The sequence below is a fragment of the Mchenga conophoros genome, linkage group LG11, assembly GCF_057382185.1.
Source record: "Mchenga conophoros isolate Kocher_MC1m ecotype Shallow Benthic linkage group LG11, M_conophoros_male_GT1.1, whole genome shotgun sequence".
Taxonomy (NCBI): domain Eukaryota; kingdom Metazoa; phylum Chordata; class Actinopteri; order Cichliformes; family Cichlidae; genus Mchenga; species Mchenga conophoros.
Window position 1 is genome coordinate 26149339 of NC_140536.1, and position 21365 is coordinate 26170703.

The following is a 21365-nucleotide window of genomic DNA, read 5'->3' on the forward strand; positions in this document are numbered from 1 at the left end:
AATTTCCCCTTGTGGTATAATTAAAAGATTATTCTATTCTATTCTATTCTATTCTCTAATACAGACCTACATGTCACAAAATTCCTGAGAACCTTTAGAGAATGCCCCACGAGGAATTACCATAGCATAAGCAGGAAAACTTTCTTTTTCTGTTCAACTTGGCATGTTTTTTTTGTTGTTTTTTTACCCCACCCATTTGTTCATTGGGTGGGGTAGGTTTACACCTATGGGTGATTTAGAGTCACCGGTTAATTCAGTTCCACTAATTGTATGTCTATGGACTGTGGGGGGAAGCCAAAGCACCCAGAGACACACGGAAAGTCAGCAGCCAAATATTGAAGTCAAACTCAGGACCTTCTTGCTGTGAGGCAAAAGCGCTAACCACTGTCCCACCGTGCTGCTTGCTCAATAAAAGAAAAAAAAAGGAAACAAGCTGAACAGCAGTGAATTAATGATTTGCATCAAACCCTTGTTTATATTCCCTAAAAAAAAATCATATTTGGTTGACTTGGTTACATTTATCACCCGTGCCACACCTGCTCTGTGTCCTTTTAGTCAGAACACAATTCTTTTCGCGGGCTGTGTTTCTACGTCTGATTCATCAGCAGTGATATAATTTTCATTTAATATTTGAATTTTGATAAGAAAATAAGGGGTAAACATATTAATCAAATTACACTTGATTACTACAGTTTCACTTACATCATAAAGTTTTTTTTCCCCCTTTATAAATAACTCAGTAACTGTTTAGTCACATTTTCTGTAATTGGCTGAAATAATCACTGAAAGTACAACACAAGGAAGATATTCATGTAAAATTGCTGCAGTGGAATGTCCTTTTAAAACATAGGCTAACTGGGTGAAGTACAGAGAGTGCAAGGAGTATAAATAAGGACACACCCAATAATCACAATTGAATCCCCATGTTTTATTTCTTCTATAACACTGTTCTCTTTTTTCTGGAAGTGCTTTGTGCCTGAGGCAGCTCTGAAATTATATATCTAGTGTCTGCTGGAGCAAAAAAAAAGAAAAGAAAAATTTCTCCTCAGAAAATCCCCCCAAATCCTAGAACAGTAGCTTTTGTCGATTTCATATCACTTAATTTATTTTAAAAAGAGGTATTACATTATACTACTCTGTGCTTTACACTATGTATAAAATGTACTGTACTGTGAAAAGTGAATCCAAATCAATCCATCTATTTCTTTCTGCTGTGTTTAAAAAGTCCCATCATAGTAAAGTGATGGTGCTGTAAGTTCAAGTTACATTTCATGGAAGTGGATGCAGGGAGAAAATGACATGACCTCCTGTGCAGCCTATAAATAGAAAATGGTAGCCATAATAGAGAAGTGAAAGGGAAGACAGACATGGAACAGCATTAACACTATTTATAAGAGATAATATGTTATCAGTCAGAACACTGCGATCGATGCACTGAAGTTAGCCTGTGCTGTTCCTGCAACACTACTGTGCTTTTATAAAGTTTCATCAGTGATATTAGTCTCCATAATTAGTGCAAAGTGCAAACAACAAGTTTCCAGGTTGTGCGTCGGACAGGCTGATTACTGGTCAACACTCAACACGGCATTGCGGCCCCCACACTTTGCCAACACATGCTGCAATCAAACACTTACATACTGAGGTGGCATTATTTACTCTTAATTATTAATGTTAAAATAAACAGAAATATCTCAGGTGCTTTGTAATATATCTAGAAAGTGCAACTATTACATAGCTTACATTATATTACGGGTAAAAGATTCATTCATCACGGCATGTTTATATGGGGATTTCTCAGTTTTTTTCATCTTAGCACATACTGCACACTAAAAGTGGTCATCTTGCAAATGCACATGATAAAAAAATACAATTCAAGGACATTTTCAACATCATGCAGATGAAGGGACATTTGCAAAATGTCTGCTCTGTTATGAAGGCACCACCTACCACCTAAGGAAATTACATGATTTTATGAGCCAAAAAACTCCCAACAACCCAGATTTAATTTTTTGGGAGTCTGATGTAGTTTCCAGTTGGATCTTCAGTCACTTCTTGCAGAATTGTAGAAATGGAAAGTGAGTGTAGGTCTCCAATGCTATTGCCTTATATTCACTATTCAGTCTGCACCACCAACACTTAAAAGATTACAGTATTATAGCTCAGTTAAAGTGTACAATAATGCAAAAATAGCACACCAAAACAATAGCGAGGCTGCTTTTACAGACATAAGAGATAACAGCATACTTTGATAGTAGCGCCATAAAACAATGCATGGCGATCATCACATCTGGATCACCTGTGTGGTCTGAGACCCTACAATCATGCTATTCCACTCAACACAAAATGTTAAAATCAAGAAAAGTTTACAATCAGTGAACATCTTTTTCTTTGCATCACACATGGAAAAAAGCCAAAAAACAAACAACACAGAGAAAATACATCTACATGGAACAAACATCTCAAAACCGCTGCTAGTTTAAAGCTGTTTCTCCATGTTACTGTTGCTCTGCTTTGGCTTATCTCAAATACATTCTAAGTCCGTGATGTCAAAAAGTGCATAATCCATACTTACCATAAGAAAATAAAAGAACAAAAGTGATAAGTGAGCATCTTAGTGGAATACATTCCTCAGAAGCTGAAACATTACCTCCAACAGAGGTCAAAATCTTCCCGTCATAAAAATTGAGGGTCAATTACATGTGGTAGCCACCATGGGGCGCTGTTGCATACCCTTGTCAGTCAGGTATTAGAGTCAGACTGTGTGCTGTGGTAGTGATGGGCCAGATGTGAGACTTAGCAGTTTTCAATGATTTTGAAAGATTGCCAGGACCAATTAGACAACTAGGTCAGTGTACTAAACCCAACTCACCAAAAGAGTAACACCAAACTTGCTAATGTTCGCACTAAATATTTCTTCCTCTTCTGTAAATAGCGTTTCTTCCTATCCTTTATTGTACACTGGTTTATTCAAGGCTCTCTCTACTATTCTGTCTCCCATCATCATATCAGTTCATTCTCTGAAGTCGGTTTCCTGTCTTTTTGCCTTCCGTTCAGTTGTAGTGGAGATGTTCTGCCATGGATTGCCTCCGGGTCGGTGGGGAGGCAAACTCAAGGTTTTGACCCAGCTCACCGTCGGGGGAGGCAAGCTGCAGAGCTACTTCGTTCTCATAACAGAATGATGACCGTGAACTCTGAATGTATTTCTGCTCGGCCAGATCTTTAGCACTGCAGGAAGGTGTGTTCGGGATTTCATAGGTCCGATGGAAAAATGAGTAATCCACCTGGAAAAAAAGCATAGAGCAGTGACTTTTAATTAAATGCTCAAAAGGCTCAAAATGACAATACAACCCTGCTGATGTTTAGTTGAAGAATGTTTATTGCTGAATAGAAGACGCTACTTCTGAGTGCTTCCTTATTCACCTGCATGTTTGATTTGGCATATTTTTGTATGCTGATGCCTTTCAAGATCCAATCTTAAAGTGACTTTTGTTCTCTCCCAGGAGCAAAACAATACATATGTTATGTAATGTACAATTAGGGCTGATAGAGTTTTACTTTTGCTGAAGCTTAATTTTAAAATCTGTGTAATGCTAAATTTCTGATGCTTTCTGGCTGATGAAGTCTGGCTGTTCTGGATTGCATCATCTCTTGGTTGTTTCTGTGCACAGTCGGGATTCTCGGTCTGCATTTTCACGTGCTTTGTCACATAGGTTGTCAAGCCTTTGGCCAAATATCTAGCTTCTACTTTGCAGACAGCAAGGAAACACACGTTAACACCAAACAACACGTCAACACATGCCAACTATTGAGAGTGAAAACATAACTTCTTGACTGTTATGAACACATTACCATGGTGGTGGTATTTCCCTGCATGTAGCTATGCTTGTTAATGTAAACATGCTGAAAGTAGCAAGTGTAAACACGAAAGTATGCAATCTGAGATATAACAGCAGAATTGAGGGAAGAGAATGACTCATAGCCTTTTCAATTAATGGTAACACAAAATGTTGCAGATTGACTAACTATTACCCAATCAGCAGCTCAGACAGGATTAAGTTGATTATCAAAGACTATCAAAGTTTTAAACATCAACTCCACTCTTTTTTTGGCACCACTGAGGCTTTGCTACTAAATGATAAATGGAGAAACACACTGAATTATATTTAGTTTGCTCAGCTTCACTCCTATTTTATCAAAAAACCTGGTAAAATATATATGACGTCAAGGCTATGCATCAGTGATGACGCAAAATGGTCTTAGATTTAAAGACTGGAAGCTGTGTCAGGATTAAATGGAAAAAAGAGTTTTCTGTCTGTACTTCTGTTTTCACCTGGTAGCCATCTTTCCTCTCAAAGAGCACTGGTTCAAAGCGGTGTCCCCAGAGGATTTCAGTAGCCAGATAGGAGCTGCGGCACTGCGTGGTCATGGCTGTGGCCTCCACCATGCCTTCAAGTATGACCACCACCTCCAGGTCAGAGTCGTTCTCCAGCGTTTTTTGGTCCATCTCAAAGAAAGGCGACTCTTCATTGATTTCATGGACAATTGTTACAGGCGAGACCAAGAAGATGCGGTCAGTGCCGGTGTCAAACCCCACGTTGATGTCCACGTTGTCCAGTGGGAGGTACTCTCCCTCTGGTGTCACCCTTGACTGGGAGCAGGTTTGAAATGTAAAAGTCATTATTTGGTCCATATCACATCCCACATTAGATATTTCAGTTCATTAAGGCTTTTGAGGAAATATTAAAAAGAAAACAGAAAGATTTTTATTATTGGAACAAAGGTTAATTAATTACATCGTGATATCACCTTGAAGGTAACACTTGACATTTTCTAAAGGTAATCTGATGAAAGCATTGTAAATTAATAATCTTACCCTGACCGAATTGTCTAGCATTTGGTTATTATATTCAGCTGAATCTCACTATGCACTTCTTTAGTCACCTTGCCAAGCCATAGGCTTATCACTCACCCAACCTTGCTTTTGAACAATATCCAGTTTTAGCACTCACAATTGTATTCCCTTCATCCTCAAACTTAATCCCATCTGCCCTGCCTAAACTTTGATATGGTCATGCTATTAAAAGAGATCAAATTCTCCACACTGCAGCCAAAATGTGCTACAGATTTTGATCCTACAGAAAATCCTGAGGGAACACACATGCAAACTACAGATATAAGGACAAACATTAGGGTAAACTTCAGTAGTCATAGAAAACAATCACAGAACCCACAGTGATACAGTATACAAGAGGAAATGAGATGACGAAGGACAATGGTCCTTAGTTAAAGAATTGTGGGCAAGTTAATCCATGGTAAATCTTCCTAACCCCTGAGGGAAAATAAAACAAGCTCTCATTAACTACGGTCCACAGAATACGGGCCAGATGGTCTCAGCCCTCTCTCTTTCTCTTTTTTTCCCTCCACTGCTCTATCACAGTAGCAACCTCTATTATTTGGTGCATTCCTGACTTTGACTCCGTTACAATCACCAGATAACTTCTTTGACCTTTTTCATGTCAGGGTTGTTTTCTGGCCTCTTTTTTCATCAGTATGATTATTTGTATTTTTTCCACTTACCTTTAGTAGTTGTGCTCTGACGTGTGCTTCTACCAGGTGGCTTTTGCGTAGGTTTCCGACCCTCCACATCATACAGAGTTTTCCATCTCTCAACGCCACAACAGCAGTGTTGGAGAACACCAGGGTCTCGTTGCGCTTCTTGGGCTTGGCAATCTTTGCCATGACTGCCCCGATGATGAAGGCGTCAATTATGCAGCCCACAATGCACTGCAAAACGACCGCCACCACCGCCAGGGGACATTCTTCGGTCACACTTCTGAAGCCATAACCGATGGATGTCTGCGTCTCCAAGGAGAACAGAAAGGCTGCCATGAAGCTGTTCACCTGGAAGAAGCATGGCTCCTCAACCACTGCCTCTCTATCAGACTCTCCTCCAGAGCCAGCATCTCCTGATCCCGGAGATGAACTTGAGCTCGAGGTAAGCCGAATGGAGAGGTCTCCATGTGCGGAGGCAATGAGCCAGAAGGCAAATCCAAAGAGCAGCCAGGAGAGAACGAAGGAGAGAGTGAAGATGACCAGCATCCATCGCCAGCGGATGTCCACGCAAGTGGTAAAGAGGTCACTGAGGTACCGCTGGCCCCTCTCGCTCATGTTGACAAAGGTGACGTTGCAGCGTCCGTCCTTGCCCACAAAGCGTTGTCGGGGCCGGCGGGTTGAGCGCCTATTGCGCCGGCGGCTGGTAGTGGAGGGGGAAGAGAGTGAATCCTGATCTGATGAAGAACGGCCTTCCCCTCTCCCTCCTACACTACTGCCTCTTCCACTCTTGAGCCCTGAACACATTCTTCCTCCTCTCAACCCACCTTCTCCTTCTGCATCTCCTCCAGCTGACTCTCCAATGGCACCATGCCTCCGGGCATTGTTGGTGTTGCTTTGAAGAGGCAGAGCTTTGCCATTGAGGGCATGGGTCGGAGAGGGGCTGGTTGGGGTCCCTGACCCCGCTGGGCTCCCCCCTCCGCCAGATGTATCTGCAGCACTCTGTGCTAGCCTCATGACCTCCTCCTCCTCCACTGGCCCATCCACCACAGCACTGAAGCGTCGTTTTACACGTGCTGCCCCCATCATCTGCTATGAGTTCTCTGTATTTATAAGTGTGCCTTGTTTATCGATGTAATGAATAAGCACCTCGATACCGTCAGTGAAATTATGTGTGGTGTTAATGTCACAGTCAGTCTCTTTTAATACAGAGATAATTGTAGGTCCATGGCGCCCAATGGTAACCAGAGGATAACACCCTCCAAGGCCATTGGTCAATCACTTTCTTCAGTGTCTCTTCCACAACTTTTTATTCTGTTACTCCGTACAGTCAGTCCTTTCAGTAATGGATTCCCAGCAAGCTAATGGGCTTTCTTGTAGTGTGAGTTCAGTAACAACCAATGACCTTAAATCACAGTCACTTTAGTGAAAGGAGGTGAGCTGAAAAGAATGACTTCAATAGCAGCCCAAAGAGTCCAACTCTGTGATCTGCAAAATTTCATTTGACAAGGAGTTGTAGAGCTGGGCTAACTTTGACATACATCAGAAAAACATGCAGGATTGGTTCTATATAGTTGAAAACACTAAAAGGATAGTCTTGAGGTTTTTTGCTTGAGCAGGACTCATTTGATAAACACTTCAAAAAATATAAGCTGATAATGCAATGGAGCAAGACAATGGGATAGAAATGTGATGATATACAACGTACGCAGAGAACACAAAGCCAAATTCAGGTCAAACAGTATGATAACTTCCAACATGCAGTTGAAACAAGAAAGAAACATGCCAATTCTTACGATCAAACTTCTCTCCACTTTCACAACCACTTGAGAAGGGCATGAGGAAAAAGACAATACAAAACCATCAAATCTCTACTGTTATTATTTATCATTCATAATTCATTGCCAAGATATCTTGATTCGGCTGGCTTAAGCTATTCTCATCACTTTTTTTTCCACAGATAAAGGAAATACAACTTTTGTTCCCAACACCAGGGACCCAACTGAAAAAAAAACAAACCATGATTTGTTTGCCATTTCTTTTCCAATCATGTCACTGCCTTTACAATTTCACATGTTCTTTTTAAGTGTCTGCAAAACTGTTTAATGGCCATTGTCAGATTCTCAAAGAAGTATTTTGTGCACTGCCTCCTGGATAATATTGGCCAATAACTACATTTACAGCCACAACAAAGATATACCTCAACACAGCTCAGCGTTAGGGCTGAGAAATCACCTACGCCTGACAACAGATTAGAAAAAATGAAGAAAACAACAGAGGATGATTATTTTGACTATCTCTAAACTTACTTAGCTTTACGTGGAAGATTTATAAAGAGTCAAAAGTTGAGAACAGCAATCACCTGATTTGATCTGTTTTCTGCAGAGGTCAAGCTCCAGAGTTCACAGGTCAGGTGTATGTCTAAGCAGGAGGCTGTAACAGTTTTTGTGCCTTGTAGACTCTTACTTGGCATCCCTGTTTGAACCAGATCACGAAGGCTATTTGAGCATCAAAGAGGTTCCTCAAATAAAAAGTTATTTGCAGATATTAAAAAAAAAGGAAAAAAAAAACAAAAACAAAAAACATCAGCATGCTAGAGAATCTTTAAAGTGAACCACAAGTTATCAACTAATGAGCATGCAAAAGTATACAAAATCATCAATATATCGAAATGATTACTAAAGGCTTAAGTTAAGCAAGAAAAACATGCAAATACATCTGATAATGAAAAGGATGTGCTTGTAATATTATCATTTACCTTGCCCAATCATTCCCAGAGACCCTTACAACTGAATCCTGACAGAGTGTAAAGATCATGCAACCCATAATCATTTAGTAACCAGTGAACAAAATCAGTTACTCAACCATAACCGTGCACTGCTGAAGGTACAGAGAGAACAGCAAAGCAAGAAGCAAGAGCTGTTGCTATAACTTTCCAAATACAGAGCAAGTCATTGCATCCAACCAGTAAAAGCAGGGTAAACAAAAAGTCTACAACAAATGAAAATGGGGGAAGAGATCCCTCCTGAAGTGAGAAGTAACATAGGGGTTCATCTTTGCTTGAGTGTTGGCCTCCTTTTTTGACACATGTTCAGTGAGAGCACTGAGCTTTGTTGATCTGAGGGAAGGGAAGAGTCACAGAAGAAGGAAATGAAAGAGTCTGCTTCTTATTCCGTTTCCCTTATTGAGGTTTCGGTGACTGTTCTGTATCCCTTTATGTTTGGATCATCACGCCTAACCCACTGCAGACTTAAAAAAGAAATTTTTAAGAAACAAACAGAAAGGAGAATATAAATGTGAAGGAAGTATCAGCACTAGTTTAAATTATCATGTTGCCAAGTCAAAAGGCAATGAGAAGCTAAACTGCTAAAATCTTGTTTGTCGATCAGACACTTACCTTTGTTAGTGTATCCCTCTGGTTTATCAAATGCAGTTCATTGGTTGCTTTTTTGTGGATAGTGTTAAGATGAAAAATCAGACCTTCTTGTAGCTTGACCCAGATGTACCTATCAGAGAAAAAGAGAAGAGAAACAAAGAGAAAAATGCATGTTTATATCCGCATGTTATGCAGCAATATTTGCAGCGACCATTAAAATGTATCCACCATTAAAAAATGTAAAAAACACAACACAAGAAGTAGCTCACTTATTTATACTTACAGAGGCAACTGAGAGGCCTATCTGCTAATCATCTGAAGTCTTGCAAATAGCTACTTGTGTTATAGAAAGAAATGGTAGAATATACTAAGTAATTGCATCTAACAAATGTCAACCCACTGGAAATTCTCAGCCTAACTTTAAACTATGACTTGAGTTTTCTAATTAGCCAATCACATGGTAGTAACTGAATGCTTTTAGGCTTGTGGACAGGATTGAGATGAGCTGCTGATGTTCAAACCGAGTATCAGAATGGGGAAGAAAGGTGATTTAAGTGACTTTGAATGTGACATGGTTGTTGGTGTCAGATCGGCTGGTGAGCATTTCAGAAACTGCTGATTTGCTGGAATTTTCCAGTCATCTCAAAGATTTACAGAAAATGTCCAGAAAAAGAGAAACTAACCAGCGAGCAGCATTTCTCTGGGTGAAAATTCACTGTTAATACCCAAGGTCAGAGAAGAATAGCCAGACTTAAAATAACTAAATAACCACTTGTTATGACCACAGTATGCAGAAGAGCATGCACAGCACGTCAAATCTTGAAGCAGATTGGGTATAGTGGCAGAGGACCAAACTGGATGCTGTCAGCAAAGAACAGGAAACTGAGGCTACGGTTCATATACCCTCACCAAAATCAGGCAACTTCCATTTGCAAGATTGGAAAAATGCTGCCTGCTCTGGTGAGTCTTAATTTCTGCTGCGATATTCAGATGGTAGGGTCACAAGTTAGCATAAACAACATGAACCATGCATCTATCTTGCCTTATGTCAGCAACTCAGGTTGCTTGGTGATGTAAATGGTGTGAGGGATATTTTCCTGGCACACTTGGAACCAAATGAGAACCATTTAATTGCCACAGTCTAGATTAGTCTGGTTGCTGATCATAAGCATCACTTTATTGAAACAGTGTAACCATCTTCTTATTCACATCATTAATAAGCGGCCATCAAATCTGCAGCAACTGTGTGATGCTGACATGTCCATATGAAGCTAAATCTCTAATAATGTTTCTAGCATCTTGTTGAATTTATGCCACGAAGAATTAAAGCAGATCTGAAGGCAAAAGGGATCCAACTCAGAATTAGCAAGGTGTAACTAATGAAGTGGCAGATGAGTCTATATTAGTATGCAAAAAGCTGTGCATAAGCAATTAAAAATAAGTCAGTACCATTGATGGAGCTCTGATACCATGATTTACTCTTGTGATGCTTGAATATAAAGAGCAGTGGCTCCAGTTTAATAGGGTGAGCTATACTGCAGAATGTGACATTTATTTAAAAAAGCAGGAATAAAGAAAGAAGTCATTAAGTTCATAATAACACTTAATTCATCAATGTTCAGCAATGATATTATTGTTTTTGTAACCTACTGGTAACAGCACCTGAAGATGAAAATACAGATCAAATAGACAAGACAAAGTTCACATAGCTAGTTTACTGCAATTGTTAGACATCTATCTGCAGCCTTGAAAAACTCACTACAAGCTACATGTAGTCCACTTTCAGAATTAATGCAGGAGAAGTAATCACTCCTGCAGCACAATCATCCCCACTGAGAAATATTCACCTCATTTCCAACACGATGCCAGCTACAACAACAATTATAAATGCACATTAGCATTTATGTTAAAAGGTAATAATCTGGTGCAATACAGAAAACTTCCACTGAAAGTACAAAGGAACAACAGAGGGACACCAAATATACTAATATGACAGTATGTGTCAGTATGAGTATCATCCTGCTTTGAGAGCTGCATCCAAATGCGTCTTTATGCTCCTGGCACATCCTCATGTAGAAACTGATATATAACATGTGACTGCAACACTGTGGAAATTGTTCGAACGCCAGACTGAAATCAAAATGAACCCTAAAGTCTTTTATGGTCAAATTTTACACCAAACTGCACACTAACATTATGATAATGTGATTTACGATTTACATGCTTATGCTGCCCAGTGTTTACTTAATAAAGAAATAACCCAGTAGGCAGTCCTGACCTTCATACTTCTACTGTAACTCGTGCCAACCAAAGAACAAGTTCTCACATCGGCTATCTCTGGGCTGACTTGTCATTTGATGACTCGCAACAGCCACTGGAGTAGGCGATGAGAGAGGCGTGCATGTGGCTGATATGAGAGTGTATGTATCGTTGTGTTGCCTAACCTTATCGTGTTGAGGTGCCAAATATCTCAAATGATTCCTCATACAAGAGCATTCATGGAGGGCTATGTGGGAAAATTACATGTGTGAAGTTGTTGCTTCCAGAGAAGCATCTCATCTGCAGCCCTGCAGCTGGGCAACGTGATCAGACTAATCATCTCTGTCAGTCCTTTGACCAAACAAATCCAAAAAGCCATTCGGAGTAGACATCAGTGAAGAAGAACATAAAAAATAAAAAACTGTGTAACTGTACAAAACTGTTATCCTATTGGATAGACATGGAGTATGGAAAGAAAACTGGGAATGTCTTTGAAAATGGACCCTTCATCTCTACTTCCAGGATATCAAAAATTGTTAAAGCCTGCTCGAATGGGTGTTATGATGTCCTTCCATATACTGTAAAGAAAAACATTTTTATGTCTTGGAAAGTCTTTCCGCTGGTATATTTGACTTGCTTGTTGCATTCAAGGGAAAAGTTTTTGCTTTGCTAACTCTTGAGTCATTTCGGTGGTTTGAAATCTCATCAGCGACTGCAAACCTTTGGTGCCTGTTTACCAGAGGTGTGGACTCGAGTCACATGACTTGGACTCGAGTCAGACTCGAGTCATTAATTTTATGACTTTAGACTTGACTTGAAAAAATGTTCTAAGACTTGTGACTTGACTTGGACTTTTACACCAATGACTTGGGACTTGAATTGGACTTGAACCGGTTTACTTGAAAAGACTTGATATTTTACCCCAAATATAAAATTTAACATGCATATTATATAGAGATTGAAAATGTGACGTCATTCACGGGTAGAACCGCAAAGGATTCTGGGAACTCGTGGCAAGCGGTACTAGCGCACGCAGGCTTTCAATTAAAATCAGTTAAACAGCGATAAAAAGAAACACAAAAATGTCAAGAAGCTGTTGTATTATTAACTGCAATAGCCGGTCGCATGACAGCCACGGGAAGCCGACGGGTAAAGAGATCGGTTGTTATCGGATTACGTCGTTGAAGAGAAATTGTTCGAGCCATGTTTCCGAAGTAACAAAGACGCGACGGATTGCAGCCATTCAAAGACCAAATATAACGTCCCAGAACACTCCAGCTCACATGTTAGTCTGCTCCAAGCATTTACACGAAGGTCAGTGTTTTTTAGTAGTTTGAGACTCGACTCTGACTTGCCTGACATTACTTGAGACTTGACTTGAGACTTGAGGATAAAGACTTGAGACTTACTTGAGACTTGCAAAACAATGACTTGGTCTCACCTCTGCTGTTTACAACAAGGTCACTGCTGATCACATCTGTCACTGCTTGGTTTGATTCATACAGACCAGGTGTTGTGTTGTGCTGAGCCATTTGTTGTAACAATAAATACAATATAGATATATTTTTTTTAATTCTCCTGTGATATTAACTTTTTTAATTAAGCAAACAAAGAGAAACCTTACAGAAATACCAGCATATGTAACTGTAGCATCAAAATGATAACCCAACAACTTTCGTAATAATGTCCTTTATAATCTAGGGAGTGTTAGACTGTTAATAATGACATTTTGAGCATATCCACAGGTTGTTAATGCTTGGAATAGCTTTGATCTCAACATTAACCCACTGACTTGACAGAACAGGTGCTTTAATGATTGCATTTATCGTTCCCGTGCAGGACCACACTAATCCACTCTCACCACCTACTTTTCTGTGCTTTCTTTCACACCAGGTCTCTCATGATTTATTTTGCCGGTCTCTGGCACCTCCCCTGTCCCCGTTCTATCCAGATTATCTTGGCATATTAAAGTGTTATGTGGCCAGATTAGATTTGCAAAGGATATGATTCGACTGTCATTGAAAGATGTATTGAATAAACTTCACGTTGCAGTACCATAAGTATTTTTGCCTCTTCTGGTACACGGCTGAGCCGCCCTATTTCCTTTTTTCTTCAAGAAAACAATGAGCCAGAAATTTTCGCATCCCATTTTTGGTCTTTAAGGTATTTAGGTTTTATCACCATTGTGAATACAGCATACAACACAGAACCTAGTGAGCCTCTACATTGTGAAGCCACAGTAATATAGAGGGACATCAATAAGTCATATTGATCAATGGAGGTCAGAAACCAGGACACGGATTGGGTCTTTGTCCCTCTCTCGCAACATCCCTTGGCTCATTGTCAAGCCATTTTCTCTCCATGTCTTTTATTTAGGCTTAATTTATATATGAAACCTCACAATGCAAGGCAGATTTTAATCATGTTCTATATGCACAAAGAAATTTCTCCAGAAAATCTATAAGCAAAGCCTGAAAATATAAGTACGTAAATGCACAACACTGCTGTGACCTTTTTTCCAGATCTAATCAATAATTTATGTTACAATAGCTACAGCTGGCAGGTGTTCACATTACCAAACAGTAACAGTTACATCAGAATATTAAGTAATATTATAATTGAGAAAGAACTGGGATTAAACCTGGATTTATAATGAGGGGGTGCCCTGTGGTCATAAGTGGTCATCAGCAACAGGAAAGGGAAAATTCAGCATGTACAAGAATTAATCTTACAGATATCTTTGCAGTTTCTTGTTATTTGTGTTATTTAAATGCAGTTATTTCTATGACAAAAACTTCTTTGAGAGAATGGAAATTCCTTCTCTGCAGAAAAAAAACCCCTACAGAAATGCTATTTTGGAATAAAAAAGGTCATCTATGGGGAGATTTTTAGTAAAAATGATTTGACAGACTGTATATAAAATATAACTGTCTCCTTTGAATGTGTGCGTGCAAAACAAACAGCTACTCATAGGACAAGTCTGTTAGTATATATTTGTGCCAAAGATGCAAGAGAAAGAGAGAAGCAAAATATATGAAATAGTTAACATGGCTTTAATACACGATGCTATAACTTTGCATTAACTAGCCATGAATTTATTATGATATTAAACTGAAATTAAATAAGCTTGCTCCACAGTTCAGTTTTAACTTGAGCTTTTTCAAGTAAACATCTCCTTAAAAACAAATGGATCAAATGCATTTCAGCAGAATAAGGGGAGCATAGAGAACATTGGACAGGTGGTGTTACTGTGTTGTCTGATTCATGTTTACACTGATGGAGAAAGACGTGAGGCTGAACATTTCCTAATGATCCCCAAGAGTAACCGTGCTCTGAATATACACTATGGGACCCCAGCCCATATTAACCTTTAAGTAAGATCACTGCTTGACTCATAGTAAACAGTTTTAACAGGGGACATAGGAGTTCATACTTTTTCCTGGATCCTACCTTACCTGCAGTGCAGCCAGACTGCTAACATTTCAGCTGGAGCTAATGAATTTTTAAATGTATGTCAGGAGAAAAAGACCCTTAAAATTTGGAACATTGTTTTCCAGTAAAAGAGATGTTTTACTGTGCACAGCTAGGGTGAAGTAGTTACCAATTTTCTGCCAGCCAATGTGCACACACCCTGCTACAGCAGCATCTGATCATAAGCACAAGCATGTGATCATCCTGGCATTCAGCCTTATTCCATCTAATTGAAAATTTACTGCTTCCGGTCCTCGCTCAGCTGTTCGCTGTGACAGAGGTCATTGTGTGATGACAACCAAATGTTAATCTCGGAGTTAAGACAGCGCATAAAGCAATGTGGTGGTTAAAACGCAACACAGCACTTTTCTAATTAAGAAAATACTCAGAAGGCTGAAAAGCATGCAGACAGGACCGATAATGTTAGAACCAACATCAGTATGTTCACACTGCTTCTAATCCCCCATTTTATCTTATACATATTATATTAAAACAAAAAAATGACTGCCCCATACTGGAGAGAAATCTAAAAATGGTGTTGTACCCTGCCACCGCTAATACACATGACCCCACACGTGCAGACATACCCCGGCATCCAATGAATATGCAGAGCTTTAACTGATCTGTTCAAAGCACAAACAACGATTCAGTGAGGCCATATGCAGTAAAGACGACACTATACAGGGAGTGCAGAATTATCAGGCAAGTTGTATTTTTGAGGAATAATTTTATTATTGAACAACAACCATGTTCTCAATGAACCCAAAAAACTCATTAATATCAAAGCTGAATGTTGTTGGAAGTAGTTTTTAGTTTGTTTTTAGTTTTAGTGTGTGATGGAGCATTGTCCTGCATGAAAATCATGTTTTTCTTGAAGGATGCAGACTTCTTCCTGTACCACTGCTTGAAGAAGGTGTCTTCCAGAAACTGGCAGTAGGACTGGGAGTTGAGCTTGACTCCATCCTCAACCCGAAAAGGCCCCACAAGCTCATCTTCGATGATACCAGCCCAAACCAGTACTCCACCTCCACCTTGCTGGCGTCTGAGTCGGACTGGAGCTCTCTGCCCTTTACCAATGCAGCCACGGGCCCATCCATCTGGCCCATCAAGACTCACTCTCATTTCATCAGTCCATAAAACCTTAGAAAAACCAGTCTTGAGATATTTCTTGGCCCAGTCTTGACGTTTCAGCTTGTGTGTCTTGTTCAGTGGTGGTCGTCTTTCAGCCTTTCTTACCTTGGCCATGTCTCTGAGTATTGCACACCTTGTGCTTTTGGGCACTCCAGTGATGTTGCAGCTCTGAAATATGGCCAAACTGGTGGCAAGTGGCATCTTGGCAGCTGCACGCTTGACTTTTCTCAGTTCATGGGCAGTTATTTTGCGCCTTGGTTTTTCCACACACTTCTTGCGACCCTGTTGACTATTTTGAATGAAACTCTTGATTGTTCGATGATCACGCTTCAGAAGCTTTGCAATCTTGAGACTGCTGCATCCCTCTGCAATATATCTCACTATTTTTGACTTTTCTGAGCCTGTCAAGTCCTTCTTTGCCAAAGGAAAGGACGTTGCCTAATAATTATGCACACCTGATATAGGGTGTTGATGTCATTAGACCACACCCCTTCTCATTACAGAGATGCACATCACCTAATATGCTTAATTGGTAGTAGGCTTTCGAGCCTATACAGCTTGGAGTAAGACAACATGCATGAAGAGGATGATGTGGACAAAATACTCATTTGCCTAATAATTCTACACTCCCTGTACTACAGTCAACGTGTAGGATACATACATTATATGAATGAAGAGTCAAACTGCAGCTTAAAATCGTTATTGTTTATTCTTATAAACTAAAAATAATCCTCTTCAGCTATCGGATAATGTGCAACACCATCTCCTACCTCCATCTCCTCCAACCGACAATCATAACATGCACCCCAGCAACATGCCGGTGCTAGTTCAATTTCAAGAACCTCTAAGACTAATACAACGATTAAGAACAGGAGAGTAAAATTACAGGATACTTTTAGATAAGGCAACAAACAACGATAATATTGTGACATAAATGCAGAAAAAAGGAAGAGAAGCTTTATCAAAAATGTCAGAAATAGCATCAAATACGACTTCCGGTTGAGCTTTGATGGAGTAGGACGCGAGTCTGGGAGCTCCCGCCGATTTCGATTAAATTGTTATTTATTCGCGCGTTTTGGCCGTATTTTCAGTCCTGTTTTGGTTTGTGGATTGTCTTGTTGAGAAGTTTTACTCGGGCCGGCGTAAAATGGCAGCAAAAAATGTTAAAACCCGCAGTACTATTCAGACACAACTAAGGCCTAGTTTGCAAACCGCGACCACACCCTCGAGTGAGCCGTCGTCTCCTGCAAAGCCTCCCACATGTCAAGCTAATCCTGATATTGAGGCTCTCAAGGTCGAGTTGCTGGCTTCGCTGAGGAAAGATATCGCCGACATCTTTAAAAAGGAACTTCAGGATACTCTGGGTGATGCTTTGTCTACCATTAAGTTCGACCTGCAGGCGGTGAAGACGCAGCTGGCGATCGATAAAGCTGCAAATGACGCTACCATGTCTGAGCTAAAAGGTACGGTGAAGGAGATGGAGCACGCACTTACTGTCTGCTCTGATGATATAGCTGAGATGAAAAACACTATCAAGGGTCTCACAGCTCATGTAGTCAAGCTGGAAAGTAAGTGTGAAGATTTGGAGTCCAGATCGCGGCGCAACAATGTTAGGATAGTGGGAGTACCGGAGGGACCTGACACGTGCACCACTGCCGCCGTAGCTTCCTTGCTAAAAGAAGCATTTGATCTGGGGAAGGAGCCGCTTTTGGATCGTTCGCACAGGACTAGGGATGGGTATTGATAAGATTTTAACGATTCCGATTCCATTTTCGATTCTGTTTAACGATTCGATTCCTTATCGATTCTCTTATCGATTCTTATTTTTAAAAAAGGAGAACACTAAGGTCGATTAGCTTAGAACTTTGTTTTATATCTTCTCTTTGAACAAGATAGAAATTTAGGAGTAACATGGCCTTACAAACCCAACAGTGGGATCTTAAGAGATCCACAGCCTACGGCTCTTCAATGGGGTGTCACAGGGTCCCCAGGAAAAAAAACGTATATGTAAAATAATAAAATAAATATTCTCCTGTAGCAATAACAAAGTTTAACATAAATTATTCTGTAGCAATTACACAAGAATATCCAGTAATGTCCCTGCCTACAATTAAACACATTCACTTACCAAAGTGAAATCGGGGGCATCTGCTGTGGCAAATGGGTGCAAGCCTTTGACCACAAACTTAGACACTGCTGGGTGACATTCGTCTATCCTGGCCTGAAAGGAGACGCTACCGGTAGACTGCAGCGAGAACTGCCAGCATCTGAGCCAGCCAGACTCTGTCTCTCTCATCATGGTTATCTAAATGCAACGCACAGTAATAGCAGGTTTTGTAATAAGGTAAATCGCGCTAACATAATATGCAATGCTAATTGATTAGTTACCTGCAGTATTAACGGGAGAGGACGTGGAAACGCTACCGCTGCTGCTGGGTTGAGCTTCGCTAGTCCGGAGCGGATCAAAAACACGACATTCGTTGAAAGCAATCGCGTGTTTTTTGAGCAAATGCTTTTGCATATTCGTAGTGTTTCCTCCCTTTGATGAAATCTCTACTTTGCAAGTATTGCACGTTGCCCTGTTGTCATCCTTTCTCATAAAGTGTAACCAAACTTTTGAGCGTTTGTGCCGCTCAGGCGCCGTGTTTCCTACTGGGTAAAAGACGCTACTCAACGTGATGACGTCATTCGGGGCGACTGGAATCGATAAGGGAATCGTTTTTAAAAGTGGCAAACGATTCCAAGGAATTGAAACAGTGGGAACCGGTTCTCAACAAGAACCGGTTTTCGATACCCATCCCTACACAGGACCCTCCAACCCGCACCTAAGCCTGGCGACCGTCCACGAGCCATTGTATGCAGGTTTCATTACCACACTGACTGTGTCGACATTTTACGACGTGCTAGAGAACGCCGACAGATTAAAGTTGGAGATCGGACCATCTCAGTCTTCCCCGACTACACCGCCAGGGTGGCACGGGCTCGTGCTGCATTCAACACGGTCAGGCAGCAACTCCGTGGCATTGACGGTGTTCGGTATGGCCTGCTTCATCCAGCGCGACTCCGCATCACATATAAGGGTGTCGAGAAGGACTTTGTTTCGGCAGAGGAGGCCAGTGATTATGTCAAAACTTTGATTTCTGGGTGAGCCTCGTTAGCTCCTCAGTTTGATACTGTAATGCTGCTAAGGGTTCACGCTCTCCTTAGGTTTAACGCCACCTGTGCATTGTTTTCTTAGGCCATTGTGCTGGTTATTGTACTGTTGGTGTGCTGGTTCCTTTTATTTTCATTGTTATTTATTGAAACTGGATCATATAATATACTCTTGAACTTCGGACCAGTCCGGCACAATCTTCTCCAAGCTTGCTGCATTGATTTGCATAGGACTGAGTTGTTTTTAGTTTCTGTTAAATTTTTATTTATTTATTTTTTTGTTTGGTTGTTTTTGTTTTAATTGTTTATCTATTTATGTATGTTGTTTTTGTTTTTTGTTTTTTTAAATTTTATGCACTTTCGGTGATTTGTTGGAAAGTTCTCCTTCTGAGGAAGTCATATTTTGTACTGTGAGATCTTTTTTTGGTTGGTTGGTTTCCTTTTTATTTTTTCCCTTTTTAAAAAAAACATGTTTACTGTTACGCGCACACTGTTATACTGTAGAGAAGTTGGTGAGAGGTTATTTTTCCCTCTCTCGCTTTTATTTTTATTTAGACAACAATTAGTCCAGTCACTTCGGTGAATCATTTTTGCTACTTTGGGGGTACACTGCTGTCTCCTTTGTTCTGTTATGTGGAGACTTGGGGGTGTATTTGTGTTCAGGGTTGGGGGGGGGGGCTGTCCCATTTCGGCTCTTCATGGCCACTGGCATTTTGGTTTGGTCTTTTTCCTCTTCCTTTTTGTAAATGGTTAATGGAAATATAGACCCCAGCATTGCTGGGTCAGGTATGCCTCTTAGATTCATTAGTTGGAATATCAGAGGTATGGGTAACCCTGTTAAGAGATCTAAGGTTTTTACTCACTTGAAACGTCTAAATTCTGACATAGCATTTTTACAGGAGACTCATCTTCGCATTAAGGATCATTATAGGTTATATTGCCCTTGGGTAGGTCAGGTCTTTCACTCAAATTTTAATTCGAAGGCTAGAGGAGTGGCCATTCTCATTAATAAGAAAGTTCAATTCACTTTGACCAATGTTGTCGCTGATAGGAATGGTAGATACATCATTGTTGCTGGTACCCTAATGCAGAAAAAGGTTTTGTTGGTAAATGTATATGCCCCGAATTTTGATGATGCTGAATTCGCTAATAGATTGCTGAGTAACATCCCCTTTCTGAATACACATTTGCTTATCCTTGGTGGTGATCTGAATTGTGTTTTTGATCCAATTTTGGATCGATCTAGTCCTCGTAATTTGACTCAATCATCTATGTCTAAAACATTCTCAGATTTTATGAAACAGAATGATCTTGTTGATCCATGGAGATTTCGCAACCCTTCAATCAAAAAATTTTCATTCTTCTCTCAGGTCCACCAGTCTTATTCCAGGATTGATTATTTTTTTCATCGACAGAACTCTTAATTCATGTGTTAATTCTTCCGACTATTCTGGTATTGTAATATCTGATCATTCTCCTCTGCTATTGGATGTTCATCTTTCTACCCATAAACGTAGCCCTCCTCTTTGGAGATTTAACTCTCTCCTTCTGGCGGATAAAGAATTTTGTGAATTTATTTCAGGCTCTATTGAGGAGTTCTTGTCTTTCAATCAGGATGATTCTGTCTCATATTCTCTGCTATGGGAGACTCTTAAATGCTACCTGAGAGGTCAAGCTATTTCTTACTCTGTCCGTGCTAATAAAAAGATTAATGCCAGGCTTAAAGAACTTATAGCTGCAATTAGTAACCTTGATCAAAGTTATACACTGAACCCTTCTCCAGAATTACTGAAGCAGCGCCTTGATTTGCAAGCAGAATTTGATCTTATGTCAACCAAAGAGGCTGAGCACTTATTACTACGCAGTCGTGGCTCATATTACGAATATGGTGACAAGGCTAGTCGCTTGTTGGCACATCAGTTACGACGTCAGGCCTCCTCGCGTGTGATCCCCATTATTAAACACTCTGATGACAATATTACTACAGATCCCTTGGAAATTAATTCTACCTTTAAAACATTTTACTCTTTGTTGTACAGGTCCGAATTTCCCACGGATAAAGCTAAAATGAATGCATTTCTTCATAATCTTTCAAACCCTGTTATTGGTGCTAATGATGCGGGGCAATTGGACTCCCCATTATCTGTTGAAGAAGTATTAAAAGCTATTACAGCTATGCAGTCTAATAAAGCCCCGGGCCCGGATGGGTTTCCAATTGAATTCTATAAAACATTTATTGGTAAATTGGCACCATTGCTTTTGTCTGTGTTTAACGAATCCTTGGAAACCGGTTCATTACCACCTACTTTCACACAAGCAACCATAGCGCTCCTTCTCAAAAATGACAAGGACCCAACCTCCTGTGGTTCCTACAGGCCATTATCTCTGCTTAATGCCGATGCAAAGGTATTGGCTAAAGTAATTT

The 21365-nt window shown here is 40.2% G+C and overlaps 1 protein-coding gene across 2 annotated transcripts in view; it reads right to left on the reverse strand.

The window, feature by feature from the left end:
* Positions 1 to 907: 907 nt before the first annotated feature.
* Positions 908 to 21365, reverse strand: part of kcnj14 (potassium inwardly rectifying channel subfamily J member 14) — a 25680-nt gene continuing 5222 nt past the window's right edge. The window contains exons 2-7 of one of the 2 annotated variants that reach the window (XM_085291957.1): positions 8948 to 9056; positions 8309 to 8799; positions 7913 to 8025; positions 5578 to 7375; positions 4331 to 4648; positions 908 to 3281 (exon numbers count right to left, since the gene is read on the reverse strand). In XM_085291957.1, the coding sequence (XP_085148083.1) occupies positions 3051 to 3281; positions 4331 to 4648; positions 5578 to 6639 (1611 nt within the window). In that variant the 5' untranslated portion in view covers positions 6640 to 7375; positions 7913 to 8025; positions 8309 to 8799; positions 8948 to 9056 and the 3' untranslated portion in view covers positions 908 to 3050. Of the gene's footprint in view, positions 3282 to 4330; positions 4649 to 5577; positions 7376 to 7912; positions 8800 to 8947; positions 9057 to 21365 lie in introns of both variants that reach the window. The other variant, XM_085291956.1, reaches the window with a different exon arrangement.